This window comes from Athene cunicularia, assembly GCF_003259725.1.
Source record: "Athene cunicularia isolate RWA chromosome 4 unlocalized genomic scaffold, athCun1 chr4_part1, whole genome shotgun sequence".
NCBI classification, from domain to species: domain Eukaryota; kingdom Metazoa; phylum Chordata; class Aves; order Strigiformes; family Strigidae; genus Athene; species Athene cunicularia.
Genome location: NW_020799098.1, coordinates 29,879,910 through 29,901,224, shown reverse-complemented (window position 1 = coordinate 29,901,224; position 21,315 = coordinate 29,879,910). Strand labels below are relative to the sequence as shown.

At 38.1% G+C, this 21,315-nt stretch overlaps 1 protein-coding gene across 11 annotated transcripts in view; it reads right to left on the bottom strand.

The window, feature by feature from the left end:
• The window catches only part of KIAA1211 (KIAA1211 ortholog), a 134,898-nt gene that overhangs the window by 61,596 nt on the left and 51,987 nt on the right, over positions 1-21,315 (bottom strand). For 8 of the 11 annotated variants that reach the window (XM_026846858.1, XM_026846861.1, XM_026846862.1 and 5 more), the window contains exons 2-3: positions 14,656-14,799; positions 1,892-1,963 (exon numbers count right to left, since the gene is read on the bottom strand). In XM_026846858.1, coding sequence (XP_026702659.1) covers positions 1,892-1,916 — 25 coding nt within the window. In that variant the 5' untranslated portion in view covers positions 1,917-1,963; positions 14,656-14,799. Of the gene's footprint in view, positions 1-1,891; positions 1,964-5,016; positions 5,036-14,655; positions 14,800-21,315 lie in introns of those variants that run through there. The other 3 variants (XM_026846860.1, XM_026846859.1, XM_026846866.1) reach the window with 3 other exon arrangements.

Sequence of the window (21,315 nt, the reverse complement as noted above, 5' to 3'; positions counted from 1 at the left end):
ACTGTAGATATTCTCTACCTCTCTACTTTTAATCCTATCTATGAAACACAAGTACTCTCAGAGAAACTAAATATATTTAAGCCAAACCTTTTTTTACTAAAGCAGGCAGCAGCCATGGATAGAGGTTTCCTTGAACAGCAGCTTTCAGAGAAGACTCACGTGACATTGAATCAGACTTGTCTGTCACAGCTGACTGCCAGGGATTTTTATGTCTCTATAGTAGCACTATACAGTGATCGACCACAAAACCCAGTTTAAGACAAGACGTTGATGCACCATTTCATTTGGTGGTAATTGTATAGCAAATGGTTTTCTACAAAAGCAGGCACCAAATTCTGGAAAAGTCTGGGTCTGGAATTTGCAGCTCAGTTATGACTTAACTAATAATAGCTAACACAAGTGTAAAAGCCACATAAGAAACAGAGTTTCCTTCCCACAGTGCCACTGGCGAAGTTGCCTACAAAAAGAAAACTAAACAAGTCTGAAAACTTCACACAAGTAAATTCTTTTCTTTGTACTGAATGGACACCCTGTACTCCCACTCCTTCACAAAGGAAGTTAAGAGCTTCTTTATATTTCAAGCCTACTCTGTTTTTCTCAACAAAATACAAATGAACAGGCCATGTGAATTATTAACAGATGACAACAGAGCGCTAGCCAGGTATTTCAAACACTTGTGTCTCCTCTTCCTACGTGAATTCCTCAATAATTCACGCAAAGTAGGTTTTCTTACTACTTCCATACTTTAAAACACATAATTACAGCAAATTAATAAGCTTGATGAGAAGTAAAGGCTTTTTACATTCTTTCTTCTCTTTTCCTAGGAGAACATTTGACCCGACCATCAGTGACAGGGGGACTTCACGCCTTGTTCTGAAGGGCAGTCAGTGAATCAAGCAAGAGCCTTTTCCCCTCTTAATACCTTTTCAGTAGCCCAAGCTCATGCAGAACACCATGCAGAACACTGGATTCAGTGGAAACAGAGATGCTATTTACTTCTCAACTGGAATAGACATATAATCAGGAAACCTGAAAACAGGCTAAAGCTTTTGTCATGTTAAAATGTTAACCATCATCTCATGTTAAAAACAAGTCCTGTTTATTATAAACACATTGACTAACCCATCCTCCCCCCAACCCCCAAAACCCCACCAACAAAGAGGTGAACAGAAGGACACCACATGAATCCAGCACCACTGCTTGATAGCATGCTTGGTATTTACACATAGGTACAAACTTAACTGCTTCAGTCCATTCACATCATTTAACTCAAATAAATTTTTAATTTGTCAGATAATCTCTGCAAATCCAAAGCCAGAAATAAAAATGAAATAATGTAAATTAGTATCAGTGAAAACCTACTGAAATTAGAACTACAGTAGTAAGGTTTTAAAATGGCAAACTTTTTGACAAATTTGAAAAATAAACCAGATGATCCTAAATGAGCACATACTTTTCTATTTACTTCAAAATTCAAATCCCTAAATTCTAAACTTTCATCAATTACAAGGACCATTTCAAAAGGTATGGTAAAGCACAGCATCTGACATAACACAAACTGAGGGAGTCAAGTTTCCCTCAGTGGTGCAGATAGCTCCCAGTGATGCCACAGGGAATTACCTGCAGAAACATAACCCAGATTAAAATTTTTGGATTGGATTTGACTCTGCTTCACACATACACTGTTTACTACGACTGCCATAAAAATGGACAAAAGCAGCACATACATTAGCAGCAGCTCCTGCTTCAAAACAATAAGCACAGCACATTATCCCCTCAGCCAGCTCCCCACTGAAAGTATTCCATACTAAGCCACAAAAACTTAACAGTGAGCTTTCAAAAGACAGGACATCATGTGCTCCATAATCTACAGAATCAGTCAAGTACTTACAAGGTTTCTTAAACAAATTGATCATGCCTACAATTTCAGACGAAGTCAGAGAAACTTCAGACTTGATCTTCTCTGAGGAAGAAACAAAAGCCATGAAATCACCAAAGAGAAGGGCTTGTTTGGCTTTTTTTGTTGTTGTTTTTAAGAGAACTCTGAAGAACACATTGTAATGTGATAGGAAGCTTGTAGGAACAGCCTTACAAATCAAGCATGTATTTCAGCACTCTCTTTTTATTTAGCACTCTCCCTGTGGAAAATGCTGAGGGAGGTTTTAACTAGCAAGAGCTGAGGTGATTTCAGATTGACAGCTCAGACCTCCCGACTGATCTTTCATGCGATATTTATTTGGTACATTAGTTTATATAACTGCATTTTGCTCAGTCTTCCCCAGCTACAAAGCCAAAAATAGCTTACCTTTTCCACAAGGGCATTAAGGTATACCTGGAACACTAGGCAAATCTTTATAGGTGCTATGAATAACAGCAACTGTTTTTGTCAGAAAAATACTGTCACTATATTATCATTCATGTTTTCACCTTTACAAGAACAACATTAATGTCAATAACTACCAGGAAATCTGAAGGCTGCATTCTTCAAGAAAAACTGTGCCAGACACTTAAGTATTTTCTGAAGCATCCTACAGTACCATGAAATGGAAACCAACATTAAGCAGTCTATATTATTGTCATAAAAGCAACAGCGATGCAAATCCCTCTTAGAAAGCAATGAAGTTTTGAATATAAAACCTAAAAAGGACTTCATTATGCAGTTCTCAGTCAACACAGGCTGAACCAAAGCCTACTACAGTACTTCTCTGTGCTCTGGATAAAGCTTCCCATGGCTCCAGTAGCTCCTTTTGCAGAGGTGCCAGTCTTCCACAAATGGATCTTTGCAACCAGGATTTCAGGGAAAATATACCCAGTAAAGCTAGGCTCCCAGATCTGTAGTTTGGCATATAAATGGGTGGTCCAAATTTCAAGTCTCCTCGGAACCAGGTAGCTTAAGCACAGGAAAATCCTCTACAAGAAAATCATGTTTTAATGCTGTCTTTTCAATTCTTGTATGATGTTTGTTCAAAACCATCTTACAGGTTTTACCCAAAGACCAGCAACAAGTGTCTAAGCTTAGGCCTTCATATCACAAAGGTGTTTAGACCAAAAGTGCTTCTCATAAAGCTCAAAACCTAGGGAAAGACTGTACTTTCTTCATGTGAAACCAAAGAAGTTTATGGTTATCATCTGGTTTAAACACAGGTCCTTAGCCATTGCATATAAACCACAGAGACTTCTGAAGTCAGCAAGATAAAGCCTTTAATGGAGGAAAATTTTAATTAATTTATTGTACATAGTGCATTCAGTAACACCTGATTTCTTAAATCTCCCTCTGTTAAGTCAATTAAAAACAGAGTTTATTTGGGGAAACATTGAAGAATCCCAGTTCTTCAATTCTGTATAGTGGCCTCATTTTGATAAGCACTGGAAATACAGACATACACAATAATTTCCCCAAACATGGGCAAATGGGATCAAACTGAAAATGAGAGAAGATAAAATAAAATCTTGAGAGTAATATCCTCCTGTCGCTCCCTCCTCTGAGGTGTCTCACACTGATTTTTTTGGTAGATATATCAAGACGTATATGTAATTATGACTTTAGCAACTTCTTTTAGGGACACATTTTATTTCATAAATGAAAAATTCTCAGGAGCCAGAGAATGACTTTCACTCAATTTAATTTTTAATTAAAAAGAGCTAAAAAAAAAAAAAAGGCAGCATAGAAACATGAAATTACTCTGGTCTGACAAAATGCATGGCTAGAGATATGGTGTAGTTGAGAACTGTCAGTGTTAGGTTAATAGTTGGACTGGATGATCTTCAAGGTCTTTTCCAACCTTGATGATTCTGTGATCCTGTGATTTTGTAAAAGAGCTGTTTCCTCCACTCCAGCAGCTGACAGACAAGATTGCCTGCAGCAAATACATCACTTCACCCAGCCCCCTCAAACTTCCCCGGCACAGCACTACACTACATCTAGCATCCCTCCTAATAGCCAGCAAGCCAGGATTAATTCATACCATGAGACCTTACAATAGGGTTTAGGACCACCAGAAAGGCTGCACAGCTACCCAAGCAAACACTCTATGGACCACAGCTGTGGTCACTCCCCTGGGTATATTCTGCAGCTATTCAAGTCATTTTCTGTTTTATCACTGCAGACCCCATGACTGAGACACACCTTGGAGACCAACAGATGAACATCACAATCATGAAAAGCATAGGTGTCAAGAGGTATCTCTCAGAGGGACTACCTCATCTAGCATCAAAGTTGGAGATGCATGAATGACCATGAAACAGTTGCCTGAGGACAATTAGCAGTGTTTAATCATCCCACAAGGTTATCAAAGGCCTTTTTGTAACAGCAGCTGAGGAACAGACAACAGGCATGAAGACAAGTGATGAACAATCCTATAATGAAGGGGTAGAAACCACTCTCCCTGTAACTTCCTAATATCAGCTTTATCTCAGTCACACCTAAGCCACCTGTCACCAGTGCCACAGCCTTTCCCTGTTTAAGCAGGGATGAAAATTGAAACACAAGCTTTTCTTACACATCAAAACTTTAAATGAAAGAGAATTAAAAGGTGATGTGACAAAATTAAACTTTGTGCAGTCAAAGTTTAAAGAGAAAAATAAGAGGTTTTTTTCAATTGACTTATATGAAAGTCAGTTTTCATAGTTGAAGAGTGTAATGCAGTAGACATTTAAATAGTCCTAGTTATTTCCCAAACATCTCCAGCTCACATAAAATTAAAAAAAAATTTAGGCACATGGGGTGTTTTGCTTTTAGATTTTCTTCTGCAGAGAGTAATTAAATAATTCACATAACTGAACTGGCAGCGATGCTATCCACTGATGCCAAACTGAAATTTTTGCTTCCTCTCGCCAGCTTAGCTCACTCCATATTTCATCTTGATCTGTTTTGGATGTGACAGGAAATCGAGGCAGTGGGATTGCTAAAACCTTGTCATATATAATTGTAGATACTGTAGGCTATTAATACAACCATAGATTTGGCATAGGCACTAGACTTTTAACTCAGGAAACAGACTTTGTCAGAAAACTTACCTGGTGGCTAAAAACCCCACAGATTACCAGCTCATTCAGGTGCTCCAAACTACATGCAGCCAGTGGAGAATACTGAAACTAGTAAGAGAAATCAGGTAAAAGAGAGTAGCAGATAATGAACCAGGGAAAAACCACTTCAGTGGAAGCCAGGAAGTTTCTGAAGGGTGGTTAATGATACACGAAATGGGAAGCATTATTCAGACAAAACATGCCCCCCCATGGGAACTACTCAGGAGGCAATAGAGAGCTATCCAGCAGCATAGCTGGACTCTTGTCTTTCATTTGTCCCTTAAATGCTGGAGGTCCAAACGGAAAAACTGTCAAGTTAGCACAATAAATTTGACAATATATAGTATTTGCAATGGCATATAGAGTCATCCCCCTCTAATCTGCTTCTTCAAACAAATGCTACTTGGTAACGACCAGCAAGGCTGTCTGGTGCCCACTGAGTGAACTTTGAGAAATAATTTTTACATTTCCTTGTGAGTGGACAGGTGCTCCATTTCCAGATAAACAGTCCCAACATCACAGTCCTCAGCAGCAGCAAAACCACAGAGGGTTGAAGAGAGCAGTGTCTCTCCAGGGACGTGCACGTCTGCCCCAGAGCAAGCACTGATTGCAGAGGGCCCTAACAGCGCTCCCCACTACATGCTCTTCTCAAGACAGACAGGGAACACCAAATTTACCAGAGATTTCAACACAACACCTCTCTGAAGCCCTGGCTTTGTGCCAGCAAAGAAAAATTATAATTTTTTAATATATTTACCAGAACTCCCAGTTGTAAAGAAGCATCTCTTGTGTTAATCAACATCCCTGCACCAAGTTAAACCCTGGCAAGTGTTGCTTGTTATCCTATTAAGACAGAAACCCTGTTTAATCTTGCTCCGTCATTATCTTATCTATGAGCAGCTAAATTTCTACCAGGTTGGCTCAACTAACTAACTTATGTTGCTGTGATTTTGACATTTCAAAAAAAATTCTGTTACACAACCAGAGCAGAAAACACTCGAGCAGCTGAAAGAGTAGAGCTGAATAAGTGCTACAAAACTGTACAGATTTAGGAATAATGAGGTCACCTCACACCTCAACACACATGAAGTTATTCTGTTCTCTCAAATAACTTCACGTTCAGTAGTAGTCACAGCACAAAATACCACACCATTTTAAAGAGACAGAAGCATTTTCAATATTTGGCTGATTAGAAAAAATGAACACAGAATACCATCATTTCCTACACTTCCAGCTTTCTCCTGGTTTTATAGACGAAGAGAGAATTAAGGAGGAAGAAAAAAGTTCCCTCCCTCCTTACCCGCTCCAAGTGAGAGACCCCTAATCTGAGGGTGTGGTTGCAGCTCCACAGCAGGAGCAGCTCTGGCATTTATGGTGCTTCAGAAGCATCTTGTGCCTGCTCAAGCACACATTCTGCCATGGTGACAGCACAGATCTCTCTCTCACCAGCTATTTTGGCTTTTCAGCCTTTCTTATTGCAGATACCTACAGTTTCCTCTTTGTTTAGCAAGGGAGAGATACACTATTAGCTTCCCACCAAACTGTCCAGTCACACAAAAGCAAAACCCAGGACAGACAGCCTGGCAGTGCCGGTGTTAGGTGTTCCCTGGGAGTGTGGAGGAGGAGAGCGCTGGTGGGAGGCTGGAAAGCAAGGAGATAAGTGTTCAGGTGACCAAACATGAATGGACAGCTCATGAGTAGATAAAAAAGAAAAATGATTAACACAAGATTAAACCACTGAATCTTCAACAGATTGGTAATATTTGTGCAGCCAAGAGCTGGCTTGTTTGGGGTAGGGTTTTTTTTTTAAAAAAAAAAAAATTACCCCAGAGACCACGCTTTTCTGAAACAGAGAAGTGCAGCAGCTGATATCTAATAAAAGAAAGTTCTAGATGTCAAAATCACTCAAAAAGCATGACTGCCTACTGAGCTGAAGCATGATATTGCTGTCCCTAAAAGGGGGTTGGTATCTAAGCAGATAGAGATTGGAATCACTGACTCATCCACCCCTGGGCCTTTAAGGCAAACTGATGAAGAATGAAGGGCTGACAGAAGAAAAAGATGGGGCGGAGGAAAATAAGGAGGCAGAGGGGATGTAAATAAGATTAGCTACATGTGAATCCTAAATAAAGATTAAAATCACTGCCTCATGGACTATGGGATTTCTGAAGTCAGGGTCACGTAATTAGAAGAACTGGAAGTTCATGAGCTTGTATGATGACTTTTCTAGGACAATTTTCAGCAGTATTTTAACTCTTTGAGAGCTACCATTGCACAGTTCTTCCAAGCTTCTTAAAATCATAAGGAGAAATTGGCATTTAGTGCAGGCATCTAAAAATCCCCACACCCATTCCATCATTAGCTCAAACATCTATTATAATACTAACAATGAAGTCTTTCCAAAAAAAGTATTTCTACTGTTTATAACAGCCTGCTGCCTCCAACAGAGTCAAGCACTCCTGAGAAAGGTGAATAGCCTGGGGCTGTTCTGTTGTACCAGTGATAAACACCGTTGGTGGAATGAACCTAAAATAACTGTTTTATTTATGATCTAGTTTTCCATAATTCCTTCCTATGTTTCCATCACTTGAGATTTCCTGATGGCAGCTTTCTTTTCATAGTTTAAGAGAGGAAATCCCAGAAGTTTGGAAATAGAAAAGATTATATTTTGTATCCTTAAAGACAGTTTCATCTTTCAGTACTAAACTTCGATTTTTGCTGTGAGACTGTAGAAGTATGAAAGGAGTGTGGTTGTTTAGGAGTCTTTAAGTGTTTTCTAGGACAAAATGTTGCCAGAAGGAGTTCAGATTCAGTGTCAGTAAAAGTTTCTCAATAAAGTATATTAAATAACTGGACACATAAATGAAGTACAAGAACATTCACCTTGACAAGCTACTCAGAAACATGAAATTAACAGTCCTACACTTAAAAGAGGGAAGACAAAATAAACTGAATACAGTGTTGCTTCTTAGAGGTAGTTTCTAGGCCACTCTTGCTCAAAGAATACTAGAATTAAGCTGAACATTGCTACAGCTTGAAATAATAGGGGGAAAGGAAAAAAGAAAGGGGAGCAAGGAGGAAAACACTAAATCCTGTAACTTAGACATCCTATACAAATACTTAGAACTTGCTAGCGCAGGTGATCAAATACGCTCAGACAATATAAGAAAGAGACTGGGAGACCCATCTGCTGTAAGAAGGAACTGCAAGACCAGCTTGGTCAGCTCTACAGTTCTCAGACATAAGCATAAGCAGATTCCTTGCAGTAATTTATGAGGAATGAAGAGGCTTCCTCTGTAAATAAACTGAAAATGTGTTCTGTCTCTTTAATTTACAACCAAAAAAACAGTTTATTTTTACAGTACCTGAATCATCAGTACCCAGCACCTCAGAGGGAACATTTTGGTTAGTATCGCTTTCAGCTGCAGCCATGTTGTGTTTTGTTTTGTTTTGTTTTGTTTTTTCAAATGTTACTGAAACAAGAAGTACAGCACAACACATTTATATAACCACTGAGATTTTGAAATCAAACACAAGGTTAAGCTTTCCTTATTTTTAAATCACTGTTCATGCAGTAAAATGTCTTACATTTTAGGCTGCTTTGAAACAATTCAGTAGCAGTGTTGTGAGGCTGAAACAGTCATTACATTATGAAATCTTTAATATGTGAAAATTATAGCTGTGATCCTTAACAAAATACAGCAACACCAGTAAGTCACATGTCCAAGGAATTGCAGAGCCCTGTAATAAGAAAGTCACATTGTGTAGAACACGTTTTCCATCTTACTGCCCGTATTCCTTCCACTGATCAGTAATGGAAACAATTAATAGTATTATATATTTATACAATAAATACTTTAAATAATATTTGCAGTATTTCTATTTAGCACAATAAGCAAATAGTGGCATACATTAACACTATATTAAAGTTTAATATTTATTTAAGTTTAATAGTGTTAAATAGTATTATAGCATAAAGCACTGTGTTAGCTACCTGAATCTGTAGAACAAGGAAATCTTTTTACAGAAAATTATTTTCTTGAAATTAAATTATCTAGTTACATTTTTTCCACACTTGAAGTTTCACCAAGGAGTAAACACCTTCATTAACATGCTCAATAAAAGATACTTTTACTGCCTGTTACATAGGAGTATTATAATTGCACATTATATCTTCCACATCTAAAATGATGACAGCCATTAAAAATTACAGCATTTGTCCTTCTGTAAAATATATAGTCAGATTAAAATAACAGTTTTAAAGGCCTTGAAGAATTTTTCTAGTGAAACTTGCCTATGGGTTATATATCGTTCATACTCTTTCTTCATCTCCAGAACCATTCTTTTTTGGGGAAGAGGTCTTACTTTTAGATGATAACATATGCAATATGGAAAAAGAGTAAGATACAAACCAGCTCTATATGACATTGTTTTATCCTGATTTGTATCAACAAAAATTAGCAACCTCAGCAGGACCCTGCAGTGGGAAACATTACCCAACCATGACAGGAGAGTTCAGCTCCCCTTTCTACTTAATGATAAAGATGAAGAAAGACCTTGTCTTGAAGACACATCTGTCTACTGCCAGTCCAGGACATCGTAGATCTTGAAGAAGATCAAGGAGTGCAGTGAAGCATTAAGTAAAAGTAACAAAGCACAAAAGCACACATAGGCAGCTTTTTAAAAGCTGTGTAACTCTCTGAGCTGCATTTCAGCTGAGACATTCATTCAGATGGAGGGGAAGAAGGCCACAAGGAAATTTAAGTCTCTGAATACAGAGCAGATAGTCAGTCCATTGCTAGTACTGAACTTGATATGCCATATCATAATTAGCTCTGATATCTACATGGGTGTCTCTTCCTTTTAGAACTTCCTGAAGAGCTTTACCTTTCTCCACCCTAGTCAGCCACTAAAGCCCTGGGCTATAGTGAGCTTCCAGCTCCAGGAAGCACTAAATCATATTAAAATTAAGCATGTGATTCTCATTCCCTGAATTAGGGCTTCTAAGATTATTTAGACACTGCTGGATGCTTAAGGCAGGAATATCACAAATACCACCTTAGCAAGGTAAAATCAGGATTTGTGCCAGTTTTTGCCTGTTCCAAACCTCCAAAGCTGAATTCCTGAGTACTCTTAAGATCAAAATTTGAACTTTAAAACTCATATGTAGGGGCAGCCATACAGAAAATAACTATAGGGAATTCTTTAGTTGATCCAGTTCTAAAAGTACTAGAGAAGCATAAATCATCTTTTGCCCTCAGGTAATTTTGCCTACAGTACTCTTCATTGATATGCTCTCTGAATTTAGCATAGAAGAAATTAAAAGAACGTAACCTACAGATTAACTAAACCTGGATTAATTGCATAAGATCCTATCATCAGCAGGGCCACAAAAGTAAAAATCTAAGCAGAAACTGATCTAAATTTCGCAAACATGACTCCTGGCCTTGTGAAAAATTGACTTGACACAAGAAATTTTGAACACATTGGAAAAAACTCAAGAACCAGACAAGCTTCACAGTTTGGGCCTCATTTTGAGACACAAGCTGCTCCAAAATAGTTCTAGTGAGCATGGAATCTCTGCTTGGAACTACTGAATCTAACTAGGAACAAACCCCTCAATTCCAATTATAACTTGGAATTATAAAATACAGAAACAGATTTAATTCAAACCAAGCAATACTATCGCAATCAAATCATTTCACAAAAACTAGTTCTGCCTTAGAAACTATTCTTCTAAAACTCTTACTCTATATTAAGCACAAAGATTCAAAAATATATAAGCATCTAGAGGCTCAACATAAATACTGCTCTGATTTTAACACAGTATACCATCCATCTTATCTGAGGGAAGTAAAAGCAGAAAAAAACTTGCAAATTTATCAAAACAAGGTTTTGCATGCTGGGTAGCTTCCTGGGTAAACAGAGCAGATGCAAAAGTTAACTCATTAAGTGATATCTTGAGAAATTTATGGAACATAAAAAATATGACATGGTAACTTGTTTTGCTCATTTGTTGTTTTATTTATAGTTGTTCTACCATTATTTCAAAGCAAGCTGATAAAGAATAACTCTGTTCTTCAATATGACAGTATTACCTCTCAGAGGACAAGTCAGTAGAGGAGCTTGTGCTATTCACTTCACTCCCTCCAGGCTCTCTTGGAGATCCCAAAATTGCCAGGTGTAGCTTCCACATTATAACAGACCTACCTACTGCCCTTCCACTTCCCTGCCAATAATAATTAAAAACCCCAAACTTCTCAACTTCTAAAAGCTTACAGGTTGTCAACCTGGTAAACACTAGGCGCAGATCCCACAACTCTTAGAGTAGGACTAAGTACCTAGATTAAGAAGCTGGTGGACTCCAGTTCCCTTTCTGTTGGCCACAAAGAGAAATACACACAACCAGGAGATTTCCCAAATGATATATGAAGCAAGTACTTGATATTTACAGCACAGTTTTCAGATCATCAAAATCTTTATAATTTTTACTGTAATTACTGCCCTACAATGATCAGCAGATGGATTTAACCACCCAAATTTTCAACTCCCGCTGCAAAGTTGTGTGTGGTTCTGCAGACAGTGTAATATTCTGAACTAATTAGTTAATTGCATATCAGAAAATGCTTCCCATGGAACTGTGAACAACATTTCAGATTGCTGCAACTCTCAGGTCATCTTCTTGGTTGTTCTTCAAGTCATGGAGAAGACAAAGAAGTTGGTTCTTTCTAAGTAGGACATGCATTGGGGACAGATGTGGCTACAGCAAGCACAGGTAAGTTTTTTAGAGTAGTTTTCCACATGGTGCAAGCATGGAGCTACCCAGCTGAAGTCTGCAGCTCACCACCCCAAGTCCCAGCACTGCACAGTGAGAGGCACCAGGTGAGAAAACCATGGATTAAATGAGCAGCTTTCTCTGGTGCATGGGGTCACTCCTGCACTGGGCTAGAGTGAGGACATGACATTGTTCTGCATGAAAGCAAGCTATGGCAGAGTTGCAGAAAAGCATGAAATCAGAGTCCATTTACAGTGAAAGACTTCCTGGCTGGTTTTGTTATATTAAATTTGAGAAGACAAACAATTCATTCTCATTAATAATATGTAGAAGGTTCACAAATCAAGGGACTTTTCCCATTGAGGTTTATTCTAATTATCACTAAAATTCATTGCAAGTGTAACACCAAAAGAGCTTAGCAATCTAGAAAATTAATCATGAACAAATGTTACAACATAATGTTGACTAAACCAAGGTCTCTGTCTTCTTGGCAGGACAACCTCTTCATTTAAATTTTTCATTTTAAATATCTTCATTTTAAATAAATACATTATTTGCATAGCTAGTTATTGCACAGTGATTCATTTCATACCTCCATTAAAGTGACTAAAAATCAAATGTATCCATAGTCATCAGTTATTGTAAGAAAGAAATCTGAATTGGGTAAACAAAAAGAACAATAGAGGCAAAAGAAGGGGAGTAAGAAATTAATGGAATCAAGAGGAAAAACCACCTTTGGATGATACAAATGAAATCAGAAACTTTCACAGAACATAAAAGAACAAAGGTTTTCCTATGTTTCTATTTTTTGAAGAATGAAAACAAAAAGTGTGCCTTAAAGGAAAACTGAAGGTTATAGAGAAGCAGGATAGGGTCGCCAATAACTACGAGTCTGAATTTGTAAGCATTTTAATCTAGAAAATGTGAACTGGTAGAATGAGCTGGAAAAAAAATGTATGTATTAGAAAAAAATCAAACATTAGACTTAAGTAAACCTGTTCAGAAGTTGACTAACACAAATTTACACATTATTTACAGCAAAGAGAATCTTATGGATAAAAGCAAAATCTCTATTCACAGTACAAACTATTTCCATTAAAGTTTTGGTCCTATTTTGTGCAGGAAAAAGCAGAATATTCTAACAACAGGATACGGGGGTGGGTTATGAAAGAACACTGGGTACACTGTCAGAAAAAAACCTATCTTTAATTCTCTTGGAAGAAAAATTATATGCAAATTCTGTACAGAAATGTATGTCTTGCATACTTCATTTATGAAATTTGTATTAGCCAATCTGGAGATGCTATTGTAACCGACCACACTCACAGACTGCTCTTTGAATAGTTGTATTTTAAGCCAATGGATATTGTATTTTACTTGACAAAGTATAAAATGTGCTATTTGAGAACTGCCATATTGCATGCAGAAATTAAGTCTATTAAAAGGAAACAGAAGATAGCTCAGAATCTGTAATCCTTACACAAAAGTGGCATGGAAATATGAGGTTAGAGTGAACAGGTAGGCAGCATCCTGTGTTTACAGAGCATTTTCCATTGGTGGTGGCACATTTTGTATCTTCCTGCTTTGAAAAAATAAGAACATACTCTAACCATAATACGCAACAGACAACAGCTCGCAAATTGGTATTTCAAAACACCTGTTGTACCTTCAGCTGAAGTGTAGTAGGTTTTTATGGTAGAAAAATATCCTCATGACTATGACTGTCTTGAGAAAACAGAACCTTTTTTCTTAACAAGCCAATATATTTTAGCATCATTTCAGAGGAGCTGTCAATGGTATCTGCTGATCATTCACAACAGTCAAATGTACATGTTGGCAAGACAGTCACAAGTAAGGCAGGGCGTTTAGTTTACTAAGTGTCTGTTAATTTACAGGGAGATATTGGTTACACAGGACAGATTCTCTAAACCACATAAATAACTTTGAATAACAGAACCATATTGTTTTGTGCAAAAGCAAACCCAGCTTTTCTACATTAGATAGACACTGAACCCAGTTATATAGAAATGCAATGTAGAGTAGGGCATTTTCAAATGAAGTCACTGATGAACACATTTGCTCTGGGACCACACTCCAGAATGGTTGCTTTAGAAAGAAATTATTACCTATTATTCACAATTCCAACGTTCTTCCCAGGGGGAAAAAACAAAACAAAACAAAACAAAACAAAACAAAACAAAGAGGGAAAAAAATCTGAATGGAAAAAATCCTCTGCTTCTGTCATTCCACTTTTAGAGGAGACATGCACAGTACAGCATGTTTTAACTGTTTTCACCTTCTTCCAACACTTTTCAGAACTGAAGCATCTAAGGAAGTAGAGTTGTCAATATTTTAAAAATAACCAATCAATCCAAAACCTGGCAGAAAGGAAAACAGTGCAGATCTGTTCTGATAAAAGCCTAAATGGTGGACTATTACTTAGCACTAATTCCCAGTGGCATCATTCTACAAACACACTGTGTATCTGTCTTGGCAAAATGAGCCTTGCTTGGTAGACCAGAGACGACATAAATCTTCGTAGAGCTAAGAATAGCTTCAATGGTTGAAATTAAAGAAAGTATTTGCTGTTATGCACAGTACTTGTTTTCTGTTTTTTCCAAAATATACACAAAAGCTACACAAAAAGTAGTTCTAAGTACAGTAACACATGCATTACATTCTTCAATATGAAAAAGCTCCTTTTTTCCATTTTTAAGTTAGAACATGCAGGTTAAAATAAATACTTTAGCATTCAACTATTATCTAAATTTTCACTTCTGCCTTCAACTTAATGTATCGTTAAACAAAAACATCATTTACAGTGTTAAAGGATCAGCAGCAAAACATTGCCTTACCTTTTTTTAAGATGGAATGTGGTATTCTCTACTTTCACAGAGTCTTGCACTCACTCTGAAATGGGGATTTTTCTTTAATATAAGTGATCAGAAATCAGGATACACTGCTAGGGACCAGTGGTTAACATTCTTCTCCCAGACTGCCTAGGTGTGAGGGGAAAAGAAAGAATTTTAGTTCACCTTTTCTAGGTTAGCCTAAGAGTATTTTTTTTGGTTTCCCTCATTTGAGGGGTGCTTATAAGCTGAGCAATTCCTGTCTGCCACATCTCTTGTAAATGATTTGAGATGTTTGCAGTCTAAAAAAAAATAGAGAAGAAAGGAAGAAAAAAAAGATGTTGCAACCGGAGAAATTTTCATTAGCTTCATATTTCCCTCTGAGACTTTCATACAAAATGGTCTTTCTTTAACTAGTGAAATAGCAACACCTTCTTTTTTTTTCCTTCCAAACAGTCACATTCTGCAGTTCTAAATCAGTTATATCTAAAGAAAAATATATCACTGTTTTTACTGTAGTTTTGGCTGAAATAAAAATGAAGTATTTGACTCTCTCAAAAGGCAAAACTAACAACTTCTAAAAATTAAAATGAGCACTTATCATAACTTTGGGTTTCCTTCTACTACAGTATGTAAAAATGAGTTTTAACTGTTTTTCTGACAAAAAGCATGACATGCTTTTTTTAATTAAAAAACCTATCTTATTACAAAAAACTGAAACTGTACTATTTGATTTGAATACACCGCAAAATCAGAAAAATTTAAACAGGTGAAAACAACTTGTAAAATTGCACAGAGCAAATGAACTACTTTTTTAACAGACTTTTTTTTTTTTTATTCCTGGTTTCACTAGTTTTTCAGTTTACATTGAAAAACTTGAAACTACAATTTCTGACAGAAGTGTGACATTAAAATTTCCTCAAAACTTTTTGACTCTTCTTAGGGACTGTTATGCTTCACTTTGTATATAACTAAAAGTATCAGACAGGGATTTTGTAGCATCTACCCCATTCCCACACTCTCACAGTTATTAAATAGTATTTGCTATATTTATTCATTCTTACATCCTCAGGCAGATACAAATAAGAGTATTTTGTCAGAACAATGCAATTAGCAATTGGCTAAATCATGCTCCATTCAACTAGACAAGGATAAGTGCATTGTTGGACCACTGGCAATCAAACATAACAGCTTGCAGGCATTAAATTCTGGAGTTATTAGCCCCAATATTCAGCTACTGCTGAAGTTCATGGGCTAAGTGTTGGTGGGCACTCTCAGGCTGTCAGGACAGATAATCTAGATCAGTGCTGATCCTAGCAAAGGCACCTGGAAGAAGGCAAAATCTGTTTAAACTGAGAAACCAGAAATTAGCACTCAGTTGACTCTGCACCACTCACAACATTCAGGATATCTTCAAGGTGTGAATGAAAGATGAGAAAGCAAAAAAAAAAAAAAAAAAAAAAAAAAAAAAAAAAAAGGTATTCCTAATGCCCCTGACAAACTTTGAAGGTCTCGAACTACTAGTACTGGCGTGTAACTGGGAACTCCAGATGTTAAAAATCTCATATACACACACCAAACTGAAATCTAATTTTCACACACAGACTTAGCACTACCCTCTTGCTTATGGGCACAAGATCCAGTACTGAAAATAACATGTGCAATGGCGTAAGCATCAAAAGTTTGTGGCCTGCAACAGGATATCGGGTCAATGTTGTTCTAGCAAAACAGCAGGAATGTATTCACTTTTTCACCAAAAAGCACTCCCAGTAATCAATTATCAGTGCAAAGTTGTCTGTTAGTTCGTATCAGTAAATGCAGCATGCAAACAAAAGCCATTTCAAGCACAGCCTCTCTGACAGTCCCTACCCTGCAAATGTGGTGTTAACTGGCAGAGCAGAAAACATCTCTCAGTGGGACATGTCTACTACTTTCACATGTTTCCCTGCCCTTCCTGCACTTGACTGCCTCATGCTAATGGCTGTGGCACAGCAGACACCAGAGGTTCAATGCATCGGCCGTAAAGAGCCTTCTGTAACAGAGACTTCAGGTCTATCACCTTGTGTGCATCCCATGGGGAGCACTAAATCTACCAGTGGCTGCCATTACAGAGGGTCAATTTTCATTACGCTAGTTGAGGTTTTGAAGCATGTGAACAATGGATCTACCTCTGAATTAGCTTATTGTTCTTGAAAATCAGAATCAAAAGGACTTTGAACCCCTGGGTATAATACAGGCTTCCATTGTTCAAGGTGCAAGAAAAAGAAACTTAAAGCAGAGTCAGTATTGACTACTAAGCTCAAGCATACAAGGAGACACCCTAGCAGTAATAAGCAAACAGAAAAGTTCTTCCTTCTATGTAACAACATTCTTTTTCTTCTCAGGTGAAGAAGATAAAACAGGTGGACAGGGAAACATTTCAATGAAGGGGAAACTCCTGTAGACATGGAAGATTTGGACCTTGAAAGATTATTTCAGTAAACTATTCTATACTGTCCTTTTCCAACACTGCCATAAAATTGAACACAGTATTAGAAATAAGTGCTTCCAGCATAGGAAGCTAAGCAGATGCATACTCTGCATGCCCTTAGAAAAATTTACTGTATCCCACAGTAATTAAGTAGCAGACAGAAGCAATGTTGCCAGGCCCAGAATCCATGAAAATCTGACCAGAATGGAAATCAGGAAATAAAAAAGTTGCTTCAGTTTCTCAAGATTTTGCTGGAAGACACAGAGCTCCATACTCTGCATTTTACCTTTCCACAATCTATACTTATCTCAAGACATAATAATAGTACAAAACTTAAGAACATAAAAAGGCCATTAAAAAAGCAAGTCCCTGAAAATACCTACCCTGATGCTAGAGTTACCAGTGGTAAATTGATCAACTGGTCTATTTTCAGCTTCTCAGACAATAGTTGCTCTTGTATACAGTCCACATGGTTGTTATTTCACCACTCAACACAAGACTAGCAAGCAATTAAGCATGGCAAAACATCAAATATTTGTCCACTAAAAGACCCTGCTATATCTTTTTTCCCTGTCTATTAAGTACCTGTTATCCTAAGAGCATGTTTCAACTTCTCAGAATAGCTGAGTAAACCTCCAAAAGGAAAATACTATGTACAGTATTTCACAGGTAAATATAACCAACATTACTCAGAGAATACTTTTTTTTTTTTTCCCATATGCAAAGAAAGCCTCTGATTTAAAGGGCGGGGAAAAAAAGTGTTTCAGATCAGACAGAGAAAGCCAATGTCAACAACTCCTGAAAAAATCAATAGAGTGTAAAGATATCTTTTAGTTAAAATACTGAAAGCTGTGACTCAGTGTTTTGTATCATGAGCAAGAACATGACCCTTCTATGAATTGCATGGTTTCTTTAGACCATGGTAGATCATTCTGTACCAGAAACACTGTTAGCACATTTTAAAAATGGGATTCTCAAATTTAATTTAGCAACACCTATAATTTAAAGTATTTGGTCCCCATATAAAGATATATAGAGTATCAGTATAAAGATTTTTTTTTTTTTTTTCCAGACTACTTACCTGACAAGAGCTTGCAATGAATTATTAGCCCTGATAAGTAGTACAATTCAGAAAATCACTTTTGGCATTGTGACTTAAACTTTAGGAAACAAGTTATTACTACACAAACTGTCTTACTCACAAGCCATAGTACATTTTGATACCAAGGTTTAGTTTTTAAATGAAAAATAAAACCAAAAGAACCCTCAGGCATTTCTTTGGTGGCCACTACTACAGTCATTTCTCTGTACTAGAGACTGACATGGTTTTGTGTTGCACATCATACAATTTCATTGCTTTGGATTATCCTCTCTGACAATGCATCACATCCACAACTGCTCAAAGCTAAGAAAATAAATGATCTCTGGAGATCATATTAGATCGTATTAACACTTTATCATGGTGCCAAACTTGAGTTTGACTCCCTAGCCCCTTCAGGGCTGGGTCCTGCAGGGAACACAATCCCCAAACATGCATGCATATGCATGCATCTTTGTATATACACGTACACACACAAAGCCATGGAATGGCAGATTAAGTTTATCTAACACTGTCTTCTTCCCAAAGTCAGAGGTTTGGACTGTCCAAGGGGAATGAATCCCCTCACTGCAATTACCAGGACTCATTAAGAGAAAAATAATATGCTAACAGATATGATCTGACGTACCCTCTCCTAGGTTTCTACAAGTTACATAGTTTTTTATGAAATGCTTAAGAATAGTAGCAGAGACAATTTTATTTCAAAAGGGGCTACCACCATAATAATATGTGCACCTCTCCTATCCATCCAGATACGGTGAGTGAAATCACAGTCTTGCTCCACATGCAGAAAATAATACCCAAATATGCTGGGCAAAGTGTGTGCTCACTCCTCAGCCAAAATTAAATTCCTTATATGATTTCTTGAGAGCTAAATAAGAAGCAAAACATTCAGAACTAGTAATTAAAAGCACTACAAATAAACAGAAAATATAAAAGTCATAGAATCAGAAAATGGTTTGGGTTGGAAGGGATCCTAAAGACCATCTAGTTCCAAACCCCCTGCCATGGGCAGGGACACCTTCCACTAGACCAGGTTGCTCAAAGCCCCGTCCAACCTGGCCTTGAGCACTGCCAGGGAGGGGGCAGCCACAGCTTCTCTGGGCAACCTGTGCCAGTGTCTCACCACCCTCACAGTGAAGAATTTCTTCCTCATATCTCATCTAAATCTATCCTCTTTCAATTTAAAACCGTTACCCCTCACCCTATTAGTACATTCCCTGATCAAGAGTCCCTCCCCATCTCTCCTGTAGCCCGCTTTAGGTACTGGAAAGCCACTGTAAGGTCTCCCTGGAGCCTTCTCTTCTCCAGGCTGAACAACCCCAACTCTCTCAGCCTGTTCTTGTAAGTAAGGTTCTACAGCTCCCTGATCATCTTCAAGGCCCTTCTCTGGACCCACCTTCACAGTTCTGTGCTATTCTTATGTTGGGGCCCCCAGAGCTGGACACAGTGCTGCAGGTGGGGTCTCACAAGAGCAGAGTAGAGAGGGAGAATCACCTCCCTTGACCTGCTGGTCACACTTCTTTTGATGCAGCCCAGGATGGTTAGTGAATTATATCTCAAAAAGGAGCACATGAATCTTGGGATAAGAAAAGCTTTGATAACTTCATCTATTATCATTGACATGTATCATGACCTGGAACTCTAGGATGTCAGAAAATACCATTTAGGTGCTAGGTGCCTGAGGGAAAAACAACCAGTAAAAATGTTCAGCTCCCAGTTTTCAACAGTGGTAGAGGTAGGAGTGGAGACTTCTCCCAGATCTCCTTACACAGTTATTTTCAGCCATGCCTTGCAAGGCAGCCTCTTGCAGAGTGCAACCTCAAGTAGGGAAATTAAGAGGGGAAAAAAAAAATATCAAAAACCCTGAAAAATATCTGAGCTGACTGTTATCACTATTCCACAAGCCCATACTTCTGAATAATACCTGCAAGTGCATGTAACAAGCTAGAAAGATGTAAAAGGTGTAAAGAAGAAAAACCCAGGCTCTTCTCAGTAACACCAACTGACAGGACAAGGGGCAATGGGCACAAACTGAAACACGGGAGGTTCCCTTTGAACATCAGGAAATACATTTTTATTCTGAGGGTGATCGAGCACAGGCACGGGTTGCTCAGGGAGGTTGTGGAGTCTCCATCCTTGGAGATATTCAAAACCCATCTGGACACAGTCCTGGGCAACTTGCTCTAGGTGGTTCTGCTGAGCAGAAGGGTTGGACCAGGTGACCTCCAGAGCAGCCTTCCAACTTCAGCCAGTCTGTGATTCTGTGAAAAAACAAGAGAAACCAGGAAAGTAGTTTCCATGTATAGGAAACAAAAATAGGAAAACGTTCCTATTTTTTTAAAGTACAACCCTATTTATTACAAGCCAAACAATGACATGAATAAATAGGATAAAATTGGATTAACCTCGACAGACCTGCAGAACAATTGCTGTTGACACTGTCATTTTCCTGGGTCAGGCTGACACCATTAAAAAGTCATCTCTCCAGTCAAGGTTGTGTAGACAAAATTCAACTGCATGCAAAAGACTGAGTAAGAAGGAAGCTTTGATCTCTCAAACTGAAAGGCAGGAATAGTCTTCTCAGAAAACCCTGCCAGGTCTTAATATGAAAAAGGTAGATTTTGCAAGGCAACCATCCCCCCCTGCGCACGCACACACACGGCAGCTGTGTGCCCTCCTCAACTCTGCACTCCTTCACCTCCCTCCAGCACATCCAGGGGCACTGAGGGTTAATTATACTTGCACAGACGAGCAGCAAAGCTGCATCTAAAGACACTGGGGGACATACAGATGGGTAAATGAGACTCTTTAACCTGTGCGTTATTACTGCTGATGAGATACGGAAAAGAGAGAAAGCACTTGGGGTTAGGGGAGCTAGATGCCATTGCAGTGGGAAAATGGTTGTATTTTTGCAATGCACTAACACACTGCAGTGCTGCAGCATAGCCAGTACATGCTGTGGTTTTACCTTCACTGATGTTGCACAGCAACTAAATCAAAATAAAACTGTAGTCTTCCCTAGGTTGTAGGGTGTTAGAGAGAACTTCTCTATCAGATTATCTGATCCAGCTCTCCAAATGTGCTTGGCTAACCC